This window comes from Emydura macquarii, unplaced genomic scaffold (assembly GCF_026122565.2).
Source record: "Emydura macquarii macquarii isolate MOO-44397 ecotype Brisbane River unplaced genomic scaffold, CSIRO-AGI_Emac_v2 contig_3692, whole genome shotgun sequence".
NCBI classification, from domain to species: domain Eukaryota; kingdom Metazoa; phylum Chordata; order Testudines; family Chelidae; genus Emydura; species Emydura macquarii.
Window position 1 is genome coordinate 863,187 of NW_027133829.1, and position 13,362 is coordinate 876,548.

The 13,362-nt window shown below is 38.4% G+C and overlaps 1 protein-coding gene across 2 annotated transcripts in view; it reads right to left on the reverse strand.

Annotated features, from left to right (window-relative positions):
* ATRNL1 (attractin like 1) overlaps positions 1-13,362 on the reverse strand; it is a 944,263-nt gene that overhangs the window by 489,162 nt on the left and 441,739 nt on the right. For both annotated transcript variants that reach the window (XM_067537030.1, XM_067537032.1), the window contains exon 21: positions 1,933-1,985. In XM_067537030.1, coding sequence (XP_067393131.1) covers positions 1,933-1,985 — 53 coding nt within the window. The remainder of the gene's footprint in view (positions 1-1,932; positions 1,986-13,362) is intronic.

The window sequence follows — 13,362 nt, forward strand, 5'->3', positions numbered from 1 at the left end:
GGAGCCGATGCCTGTCCTACGGATACGGCTAAGTCAAAAAATTCTGGTAGCCGTGCATGTGGGCGCACACACACCTACAATTAAATTGACATGAGCAAGCACTCAAAGAAGAATCATGTTTCACCAATCTATTAGAATATTTTGAGGGTGTCAACAAGCACGTGGACAAGGATGATCTAGTTGTTATAGTGTACTTGGATTTTCAAAAAGCTTTGGAAAAGGTCCCACACCAAAGATTCTTAAACAAAGTAAGCAGTCATAGGATAAGAGAGAAGGTCCTCTCATGAATCAGTAACTGGTTAAAAGATAGGAATCAAAGGGTAGGAATCAATGGTAAGTTTTCATAATGGAAACTTATCATAGGTGATAAGTAGTGGGGTACCTCAAGGATTGTATTGAGACCTGCACTGTTCAACCTATTCATAAATGATCTGGAAAAGTGGGTAAACAGTGAGGTGGTAAAAATTGCAGGTAATACAAAATTATTCAAGATAGTTAAGTCTAAAGCTGAATGCGAAGAGTTACAAAGAGATCTCTCAAAATTGGGTGACTGGGCAATAAAATGGCAGATGAATTCAATGTAGACAAATGCAAAGTAATGCACACTGGAAACATAATCCTAATAATACACATAAAATGATGCGGTCTAAATTAGCTGTTACCACTCAAGAAAGAGATCTTGGAGTCATTGTGATAGTTCTCTAAAAACATCTGCTCAATGTACAGTGGCAGTCAAAACAAGCATGTGTTAGAAATCATTAGGAAAGGGATCGATAATAAGACAACACATATCATAATGTCACTATATAAATCCATTATATACCCAAACCCAGAATACTGTATGCAGTTCTGGTCACCTCATCTCAAAAACAGTATATGAAAATTGGAAAAGGAACAGAAAAGGGCAACAAAAATTATTAGGGGTATGAAACAGCTTCCATATGAGGACAGATTAAAAACACTGGGACTCTTCAATTTAGAAAAGAGACGACTAAGGGGGAATATGATAGAGGTCTATAAAAATTATGAAAGGTGTGGAGAAAGTGAATAGGAAAGTGTTATTTACCCCTTTCACATAATACAAGAATCAGCGATCATTAAATTAAATTACATAAGAACATAAGAATGGCCATACTGGGCCATAGAGGTTTAAAACAAACATAAGGAAATACTTCTACATACAATGCACAGTCTACCTGTGGAATTGCCAGGGAATGTTGTGAATGCCAAAAGATAACTGGATTAAAAAATGAATTAAGTAAGTTCATGGAAGATAAGTCCATCAGTGTCTATTAGCCAAGATGTCAGTGATGCCACCCCAAGCCCTGGGTGTCCCTAAACTTCTGAGTGGACAAGAGCGGATGGATCATTAGATAATTGCCCTGTTTTGTTCATTTTCTTTGAAACACCTGGCACTGGCCACTGTTGGAAGAAAGGATCCTTGGCTAGATGGACCATTGGTCTGACCCAGTATGATCATTCTTATGTTCTTACATATTGCTCCCAGAGGATCTTGCTATAGTACTGTCCCTGTCCACTTCCTTACCGTGAGTTGTGGCTTAGCCACAATATACCCATATTCCCCCTTTGGTCTGACTGAGCTCTTGAATGTTGATGTAGAGAATATGCTGCAAAGGTTCAGCTGTTCATTCAGGCCTTTGCCCAAGGGAGCACGTTTCAATGTGTTCAGTTTCAGTTGCAATTCTGAGGGGGCTTGTCTAGTTTTTGGTATTTTAAATTGATTCACAAGTACCTAGAGAGGCCTAAATGGGAATTTTATTTATACATCAAAAATAAATATCCATCAAGCATGGAAATTTGTGATGAAAGCATTCTTTCTAAATTGTTTGATGGTGGAATTAATCCCACTATATATGTGTATACATTGCTTATCTTGTGAGAATTGAGAAAATGAAACATTTAAGTACTCACAGTAACACGTTCCCTTGAGTGGGTTTCCAAGGTATCTGTTTTCAGAGTCACAACTGCAGGGGAAAAAAAAAGGAACTGAATTACTATTAAATGCATTTTATAATTTTCAATACAATCTTAGAGTGAACATTGTTCCCAAAAGAAGGGGACAGTTATAACTTATTAGAGGTAAGGAAAAGTGAATGTTTAAGGCATTTGATATAAAGTAGTTGAAAACAAATGCAACAGCACTGGCTTTAGCTATGTATTAATTATTTATATTAAATTCACAGGTAATTTGAGATCTGGAATGTATATCTTGAGAAGTTTAGATGAGAGTTCTAAAACTTCAAAATTGTCACATGGTTCAATTTGTTTTGTGTATTTTCTTAGAAAACATGTCCTACAGCAGTAATATATTATATAGTTGTTCTTTGTTAACGTGCATAGTTCAAACCAAATAGTTTAAAAAACAAAACCAATAAAACCAAACTAATCATAATTTTTAAATAATCTATTTTAAAACAACATTGGAAAAAGCAAAATAAAGAAAATGCTATCATGCCTTTCAAAATTCATATTCTTTTTGCTATATCTGCTGTAAATTGCAGCTACCGTCACTTCCTTTTTATGTTCTCCATAATTCACTTCTAAGCATGACAGCAACATGGGGAGTAGCCATTTTTGCTGTGGTTACACACACTTTAGGGATGTAGGATGCAAATAATAAATGAAATTGTCCAAAAACCTTTTATGAGTATTTTTAGTAATAACTTTTTATGTTTATTTGACTGCTGAATGAAATAATTATCATCTGCTCAGATGTATGCAATCACAATTCAAATAAACCTCAAGAAACTTTTCTAGAAATATACAGAACTAAAAAAACTATACTATGGCTTTAGGCTACAGCCCAGAGAAAGTGGTGGATACACTTCAGCTGCACAGTTCCGCCCGAGCTCCCGTTATGCTAAAGGGCATAAGAGAGTAATTTGCACCACCCCTTCATGGGGTGCAGCATACTCCCCCCACATGTCCAGCCTGCTCTGCTGAGTAGCAGAGAGAGTGCTACACAGGGGAAGAAGCCATGGCTTTACCTGCTCCCTGCCACTAACCACCCACTTCCCACCCACCTGCTCTCAGAGGGTAACATCTGTGGCAGAGCCTCTGCACTCCACTGAGCACCATGAACCAAAATCCACAAGGCTCTAACATAACTGTGAAAAGCTCAGTCTCAAGTCCCTATTCTGCTCTGCTCAATCTATGCCCAAGTCTAGCCCTTAAGATGCCAAAAATAAACAGTGCTCCCACCACCACTGTCCCTCCAGTCTCCTCCCACGTGACCCCTTGTACATGGAATGCCTTTCCCCAAACCTGCCCTCCAAGTCACCTTCCTCAGCTCATTCAAATCCCTCCTTGACAATCACTTCTGCCATCTTGCCTGTGAGAAGTAGGGAAATAAAAAATGGAACTATCCAGATGTGTTCTTGTCTTACTACATAACTATGACCTCTTATTACTGCTACTCTTCCTCTTTTCTCTGTTTATCAACTTCACTTATGTTGCAGTTCAATTGCAGTTCAATTGTGAGCTCTTAGGGGCAGGAACTATATTTTTGTTTGTATTGTTAGATGCTAAATTCATTTTTGGAATACTGAGAAACTCATTATTATTAATTATCATTTATAACTACAACGAAATGAGTGTAAACATGAAACAAAACCCAAGATTCCCTAGCTGTCTCTAAGCTGTTCCTCATAATCAAAGTGTGTTACAACTAGCCTTTCATCGATTAATTTCTTGAGGTAGCTATTTCTATTGCTAAATAAGATTGGGCAGTGGCTACAAAAAGTAAAAAAATATCCCTGTCCTATTTATAAAAGAAGTTGCTCCCTTCATCTTTATAACTCTTCTGGAATATCTACAGAATTTCATAGTGATGAAATGAATAAGATTATAAGAAATTACTGCAAAAACCTACATAATTTAATAGAAAATTATAAATTTTGTCTGGGTTTTATGAACCATTCCACAGAATTCTCTAACATAATTTTCTATTAAATTTTATAGTATGGTTCAGAAAGCCAAGGGAAAGGTTATCATTATCTATTAAATTCTATAGAACTTTTCCCTATGGGAATGTCTGGATCAGTCGATTATTGTCATTTTTTGCTTTTCATTGCTTTGTGCTCTTCAAGAAACTCTGGTTGCAAGAGAATGTTGCATTAGAATTATTGTATTTATGAGCAACATTGAAAAAGTGTTTAATTAGATGTCCTATCATCTAGCAATTTGCTGAATCTGGAGTATACTCTAATTACAACAGCTCAACTCCTACGAGAAAAAAAATTAAGTTTTAATTTGCTCAAGTATGCTTTGCTGTTGATCTCCTTAATAGTTCTCCAATGTAATATTTGGTTGTTATTGTGTCCATTTTATTCAAAAATGGAGAAAAATACCAATGAGTCTTTGTTATATCATAGAAGAAAATAAACATCAATAGCATTTACAACATAACTTGATTCTCCCATGGAATTAATGTAGCTTTTCAGAGTTGTCTGTTTGTCTATTATACTTTCCAAACAGCTTCTTTGTGTACCAAAGGAGAAGAGAATCCGAAAGAACTGTTGCAGATTAGAGTATAATGGCAAATGTCTCCTTCCATACAGCTAAAAACTTTCTAATATTAGCACTCCAGTGAAAGTATTAGACACAGCTTTCCAAAATCATTTTGACTGCTACTTTCTTAGTAACCCCATCATTTATTATTAAATGCATATATATTGTATTACACACAAAAAACTATGTTAAAAACATTAATGTTGCAAAGTTAAGTTCTCCCTCTCCCTATTTCCCTCACCAACTCCCAGCCCAGTGTCTTTGCCTCTCAGTTTCAGCCTCCTCTCTGTCCCCAGCTCACAGTCTCCAGTCTCCTTGCTCAATCAATAGCAGACTCCCCAACTTCCAGTCACAGTTTCTCTCCTCACTGTCAGTCCCATCATACCAGACTCCTTACCCCTGCCTACTCCTTTCCCTTACCCAGCTCTGTTTTTTGTTCACTCTGCATTCAAATCACACAGCTTCCTCCTCTATGCTGCCTCTGTGTCAGTGGGAGGGTCATAAAGAGTGTGAAAGTGACAGGCTCCCTCCTCTCAACTCCAGTACTTGGCCCTTTCCCATCCTGAAGCAGCTGGGAACAGCCATTCCAGCCAAAATCAAGCTTAACCTCTGTAGTTCTGCATTGGCACATGCTCAGTTACTGTGGGAATGTCCAGTCTTAGGTAGGATGTATGAGAGAATGGAGCAAACTCAGTCACACTGTGGGGAAGGCTCGTGTGTAGTCTGGTCAGAACTAGAGCCGTGAGAGGCTCAAGCATGCTCAATTTGGATGTAAACTTCAAGATTTTAGCTGCTAAAATCCAAGGAGTTTCTACTCAGCATGAGAGAACTATCATTTTTCAGAAAGTTTTATTACAGTGAAATCTGGACAAATTTTCATGGGGATGGCAAAAGGCACATCCCTGACACAAAGGTCGCCCTTTGTCAAATGTCAAGTTCTTGCTCCAAAGCATGAAGATGCTAGAGCTATTCAAAGAAAAAGTCACAATTTTTTTACATGGGCAAACCAGCATATTTTCCCCTGGCCTCATTTTCGGAAATGGCTGAACCATTTCGGCCCAAATTTTTCCCAAAAATTCAGCCTGAGGCAGATATCTGACATAGAAAATGTATCTCATTTAAAGTCTGACAAAACTATAAACATACTACGGACATACCTATAATAAAAATTCTCCACACCCACGGAAAAGTTTGGGGGTGGATTTCAATTAATGAAATCTCCACAAGGATTCCTCTACTAAACTCCACCCTAACCATCTCAGCAGAAGAAATGTTTGCCCACCCACTTCAAACCCTGAAGAAAGCTTCTTGCCCTCAGTTGTGCAGAATCTTCTGGCTCTGCTCTGGCCTCCCCTCCTGGCTCCATGAAAGCATGAGATCTGTGGAAGGGGAAGTTCTACAGAATATATACCACCAGACTGTGTTAACCTTTCTGCATAAACTCAATGGGGCCAGACAAAGATGACGTGTTTGTTCTGACTCCAAGCTCAACCCTAGTCTACAATCTCTGCTAGTCCCCTAATAAGTTACTGGAGCTATGGAGGGCTCTCCTCCATACATCACTCTGGGGACGATGATCAGAGCAATAATAGCGCTTTGTACCATTGTACTTTGTCTTTTATCCAAAGATTGCAAAGCACTTTAAGTAACTTGATTTCTCACAGTAGTCACAGCTTGAACATAGGCATATGTTTTGGAAATGTCTTTAAATTGGTAACTTTGAAAAGAAGAGCTAAAGCACAAGGTTCTATTTATTTTCCTTTTAAAATGGAGCATTTTAAAGAACTTGCTTTTCTTTCCCTGCCATCAAGATTGTTCAACAGTGCCTATTACAGTAGTAAGACTATATATTGTATAAGAGATATAATTACATGATGCAAGTTATTGTGAGATAACAGGACATTTTTGATTGCTCTGCCCCTTAGATGTTCCACTGACAGAATATTACAAGCAAGGCAGTATTAAAAAATACCATCTTTTATAAAGAACCAAAAATAGCCTTAGTTTTATAAAACACAAAAAGGAAAAAAAAAATCTGGATTATTCAGTTTACACAGATTGTAAATTCCTAGATCTGAATCTATGAGAATTAATGCTTTATAGAGAAAATGTAACAATCAGAATTATCTTAACTCTTGGCAGCCTTGAAAGTTTCAAGATTCATTTGTAAGGTTGCTCATTTCAGAAATCATTTCATGATTTAAAATGTTCACAATTTTGAAGGATTCTGACTACAATGGCTGCCCACCAGCATGTTTTTGTATTGTACTCTTTCTGTTCTCTGCTGTTTCAGTCTGGTACACTAAAAGTAAGCACTTTACATCTAGGAACCTATTATTTGTTTGGTAAGGCTCCACACTGAACAGTTCCGTGTATACCTACAAAACTACACAAATCAATTCTACATGTGAAATGAAGAGGCATTTAATTCTACATGATTCTTTCAAAAATTTAGTTGTGAAAAATAATTATGTGACAAAGCAAAAGTATTACTTCTAACAGGAAACTACTCAAAGTTTATTGAATTCCAAATCAGTAAAGTATAACCTATCTGCCCTGATCAACAGAAAATATTTTTTTGGGAATTCTTCCTTTTCTTCAGACAAATAACCTTTCTAATCAGATCTGTGATAATGATCTTCTTTTTACAAATCCATGCTTACTATCCTTAATTAAATCCAGTATTTCCAGGAGTCAAACTATCCTGTCCTTGATTATGGTTCCTCACTCCCCAAGCATGCAGGTCTTTTATTATAATTATTATTTGTTTTACAGTAGCACCTATAAGGCTCATTGTGCTAGCCATCTCTCACAAACATGTAGTGACAGACAATCACCCTGAATACTTTATAACCTAAATAGGCAAGACAAACAAGGGATGAGAGGAGAAACACATTAATTGAAGTGGCTTTCCCAATCTCACAGAGCAGGTCAGACATAGAAGCAGGCACAGAACCCAGGTCTCCCCATTTGGTATCATGTCTACCGGACAAAACTGCCTCCCACAGGCATGTAGTTGACTGGATCTTTCTAGATTCCCACCCCAAAAACACAACTTTGGTTTATATATTTATTTCTATTTATGTTAAAGAAGCAAGTGAACATAACTTGAAAATATCCACAGTTTGTCTAAAGCAGTGTAAATATCAATGTTTAGAGAGATGTTCGAAAAAAGAGTATATTATAAGAAAAGTTTGACTGGATTTTTAATACTTAATGTTTTGCAATGTAATCTTGCATAAGTATCCATTCTTGTCTCTAAGATCCATTAACTCCTGCACACAACTATAGAACTGACCTTCAATACTCCTGAGGGACATATGACAATGCAATTTTACATTTAGCCATTTTAGCTGTTCTGGCATTATGCATGAAGAACTGATGTAATGCCTGTAATATAAAACCAAGCTAAGCAATGCATTATATAGCAACAAAATATTTTGATACTCTTCCATATTTTCTTGCCTGTTTTATTTTCAGTTGAAAGATAACACTTAAATGTATAGTTTTTCAGCACTGTAAAAAATGAATCCTTTTTTTTTTTTAAAGTAACCTGCATTTATTTTATTTTTTTCATAAGAATACATATTCTGGCTTCCAGTTCAGTTTTGCCTAGTAATTTGAAACTCTTCACACTGTTCTATTAAGCATGTGTATTGCTTTTTATAAGTCAAGAAATATGGTTTCAATTACAAAAGCCCTATTCACTGAATTAATTCTATCATTACACAGTTTAGTTATTACAGTAATTGTAACACCATCCTAGCCACTATGGATGCAGAAGCTCTCTACACCAACATAATACACAAAGATGGACTACAAGCCATCAGGCACATATTCACTGATGATGATATGGAACACCTGGTAGCTGAACTTTGTGACTTTGTCCTGACCCACAACTATTTCAGATTTGGAGGCAATCTATACCTTCAAGTCAGTGGCACAGCTATGGACACTCGCATGGCCCCACAGTATGCCAACTTTTTTATGGCTGACCAAGAACACCACAATCTCAAAACTCGTCCCCAAGTATCTCTCCTTTACCTACGCTATATTTGATAACATTTTCATCATCTGGAACCACTGGAAAGAGTCCCGCGAAGAATTCCACCGGGATTTCAATAATTTCCACCCCACCATCAACCTCAGCCTGGACCAGTCCACACAAGAAATCCACTTCCTGGACACTACAACACAAATAAAGGATGGTCACATTAATACCACCCTATACTGAAAACCAGCTGACCGCAACACATACCTTCATGCCTCCAGCTTCCACCCTCGACACATTACACAATCCATTGTCTACAGCCAAGCCCTAAGATACAATCGGATTTGCTCCCATCCCTCAGACAGAGACAAACACCTACAGGATCTCCATAAAACATTCTTAAAACTACAATACCCACCTGCAGAGGTGAAGAAACAAATTGACAGAGCCAAATGGATACCGAGAAGTCACCTACTACAGGACAGACCCAACAAAGAAAACAACAGAACACCACTGGCCATCATCTACAGCCCCCAGCTAAAATCTCTCCAACACATCATTAAGGATTTACAACCCATCCTAGCAGATGATCTCTCACTCGCTCAAGCTGTGGGAGACAGACCTATCCTTGCTTACAGACAGCCCCCCAACCTGAAACAAATACTCATCAGCAACTGTACACCATACAACAAGAACATTAACCCAGGAACCTATCCCTGCAACAAATCCCATTGCCAACTCTGCCCGCACATCGACTCTCATGACACCATCACAGGTTCTAACCACATCGGCCACACCATCAGGAGCTCATTCACCTGCACATCTACTAATGTAATATATGTCATCATGTGCTAGCAATGCCCCTCTGCCATGTACATTGGCCAAACCGGACTGTCACTACGCAAAATAATAAATGGACATAAATCAAGACATAAAAAATGGTAACATCCATAAACCAGTCGGAGAGCACTTCAGTCTTCTAGGACACTCTGTAGCTGACTTGAAAGTTGCCATACTTCTACAAAAAAATTTCAAAACCAGACTTCAGTGAGAAACTGCAGAGCTGGAACTCATATGCAAACTTGACACAATCAAACTGGGTCTGAATAGTGACTTGGAATGGTTATCTCATTACAAGAAGTAATTGTCACTATTCACACATTCTCACCTTCTAATCAACGGTTGTGAATAGGCCTCATCTACTCTAATTGAATGGACTTTGCTAGCACCGACCCTCCCCATTGTTGTTCCTTACCCTTGGATGTATATATATACCCCCTCTCTGATTTCTATTTCTTGCATCTGACAAAGTGGGTTGCAGCCCACGAAAGCTTATGCCTGCAGAAATTAAATTTGTTAGTCTTTAAAGTGCTACAGGACTCTCGTTTTTGCTGTATACAAACTAACTTGGCTACCCCTCTGGAGTAATTGTTTTATACTTTTCCAAAAACCCAATATATTGTTTTGAATAGTATCTACATTCAAATGTACATATTTGGCTATACCTGAAACATACTGTATATTTCAAATCTTTGAAGCAGAAATTACATTAGACACTTTGTCTGCCGTAGGAGGACTATGATCATTTGCTTTAAGTGGTAATAATGAATTATCAGTACTAGTCTGGCATGTTTCCAAAGACACATCTCCTATTTCCAAGGGCAGATGGAATAATGTTTTTAACAGGTTACTTACAAAATCTATGGTTCTGTTCCAGTACAGAAGTATTCAATCCATCAAGTTCATTGACTTTTTGATGGCCAGCTATTTCCAGTTATTCTCTAACACATTCCTCATTTATCCCTTAAAAATTAAAACCGTTTAATTTTATTTTTCACTATTTCCTGAAATGTCAAAATACAGGTTATGGACAAATCTGTGATTAATATGCCCAACTTCCTATGTTCATGAACTGGCTAACAATATCTTTTTTACTTTTCCACATCCTATAAACCTCTCCAAGAATACAAGTTTACGTTAACATTCACAGGTTGTTTTAATTTATGAAAGCACCTATCATATGGTCTCTTCTAGGCACTTGTTGATTTAATATAATCTTTTATTAAGATGCACTAAGCAGTGTACTGTGTCTATCATGTGTCCCATCAAAAGCACACTTCTATGCATGTGTTGATTGCATATCCTAAAACAGTGGCATGACCACTGAAGACATTCAAGTACTACACTCTTTCAAGGAGCACAACCTAATACAAAATATGTAAGAAAAGAGTCAGGATTTATCGCCTATGCTTCCTAGCAACAAAAGGTCCACTGTCATGTTACTTCTACTCTTCAGACACAATGAAAGCTATGATTAATTTTAGAGTAAAGGATTCTAGGATATTTTGGATCAATAGTAATGGTTAAAATACTTCCCTGTGCAGAGGACCAGCACAAGGTCTATGCAACAAGTAACTCCCACTTAAGAAGTGTATATGGGTTGTACTGGCCCTGTACGCACAAGTGAATTTCACCCAAACTGAACTAATACAGAATTTCTCAGGGGCTTCTAGATATGCCCACTGACTGATAGGAAAGAGTGGAATAGCAGTCCTGATGTCCGCTAATGCAGCAACAGAAGGACGCAAATATACCAAAATAACCATTTTACGAACCTTATACAAAAGTGCCACATATCTCAAACCCCCATCCATAGTTAGTTCTGCACATTAATTTGACATTGGCACCTTTGGGCAGCATTTGCAAGTTAAGTTTTCTCTGAGTCTTTCAGCTACACTAAGACAGTTGAAGAAGGTAGACAAGAAGTTTTTGTGGTGCACAAGTAAATGGATCCATTTGAGCCTCATTTCCCCTCTACCAATTGATGGAATCTGGATACCTTCAGTCTAGATCTATGAGCATCACCCCTTCAGGCAATAATCCCCACCACCACTTTCCCATATCTGACAGAACCTAAAACAAGACTAGATTTACATCCTCATGGACTAGCTTCTTAAGGTCCTAACATTTTCTTGGGGAAGAATCTTGACCAGGGTGGAGGCCTTGGTCCATAACTCCACCTGACCCATGATTAATGAAGGGCTGCTGATTCACGATGAGAAGAGTTAAACAATTGCAGAGTGGTAAACCCTCCATTCAAATGAATCCCACTGCCACAAAGCAGGATTCTAGGGCACAATACCATAAGTGTGGCTGGTATTTTCTCTAGCCAGGGCTGTGTTTAACCTCATAGGGAATATGGGAGATGCAGCTCACATCCTCCTCGAAGAGTATATTATTTTACTCAACTGCTTTCCAGACTGAAGTAGTTTCTGTGACTTGCTCAAACCATTATTAGATGTTCAAAATATATGGTGCAACGTCTTGTGAACTATATTAGGTGAAGAGTCCTCATTCCAATATCTCATAATCATGGCCCTCAAATTCCTAGGCCACTTTTAACTCTAAATTAACTTTCTTGGACAGCTTCTGTAGAAACCCAGGGAAGGTAGAATCATCTTCAGTGGAGTCAATGCTGCAGCGTTTCTCAGTAGAAGAACGGTACTTGGTATCATATGATTCAGACCGATGAGAATTCTGGTTCCTGAGAGTCCAAAACAGCAGCCTTCAGAAGGCTGATCCTCTGCTTCCCCACCTATACAGCTTGAATTGTTCAGGTGGCCTGAAGCATCATCAGTGTTCCAGGAATTACTGACACTGCCTGCACCAGAGCCCTGAGTTTAAAAGGTAGTGGGAGTGCTGTCACCAAGACTACAATTTAGCACACTGACAGCACTGACACTCTGGGCATTGGCTTCAACAGAAAAGGTCCTCTGACTGCACAGAGATCCTACCTTTGCCAATACACGGTGATTGGGCACATATTGATATCTGGACTGACTCACCACACCTGGACAATGAGCACATATTGATACCTGGAAAGACTCACCACACCTCTGCTTCAAACATGAAACCAAGGGGAGAAAATCCAGAGGTCTTGACCAAGAACTACCTAGATTTTGGGGTTTTGACAGAAATGCATGAAGGATCTACTGGCTCTGTCTAAATGTCTTCTCAATCAGCCTCTTTTATGGCCTCCAATAAACTGATGCTCACTACACCACTCATCAAATTCTCATGCCCCTAGAGTATCAAGAAATCAGTGCTTGAGGAAGCCCTCAGCTTCAACCGTGGCAGTGCGGGACGGGGAACTGCTTCACTGGATTTACCAGAGGTGAAGTAAGGTCTGTACCAATGCACGTATTGTTAGCACTGAGTCCTGGCACTCAGTGGTCTTTACCAATTTAGGCTTTAACATTGACATTTACACTTGACAGCTCTGCAGGCCAGCCTCATTACTGCAGTATCCCTGGTGAGCCTCAAGGAAGATTTGGAGGTGATTCCCCTTATTATCAATACTCAGGGTAACACATGCAGAAGTCCTGGTGTCTAGTGAAGAGCCTGAACATTGGCTGTGGTGATACAGTAATCTGCAGTGATTTCTCTGTCAATTGTTGTCAACAAGGAACTTTCTGAGTCATTAAGAGGAAAGCACTTACACTCATCTGGAGGTTGTAGCACTAGAACTAGTAGGAGGTCTGGCTCACATTCCAAGTTTACAAGCTTGGAATTCCAACAGCCTCATACTAAGAAGCAAAGAACCAAGTGTGAAAATCCTGCTCAGATTATATACTTAATGAACAACATTTTCTTTACACCTAGTTCACAGATATGTTATAAGGCTTAACCAAATAAAGTCTGTGAAGCGTTTTTGATAGTCTCAGACAGAAGGTGTTATATAATGGCTAAATATTACTGTGTTTTCCCCCCCAATTCCTTAATCTATATTTCTCTATACTGAAACAAGTAAACAAATAACCTACTCATCCACACGTTCCTAC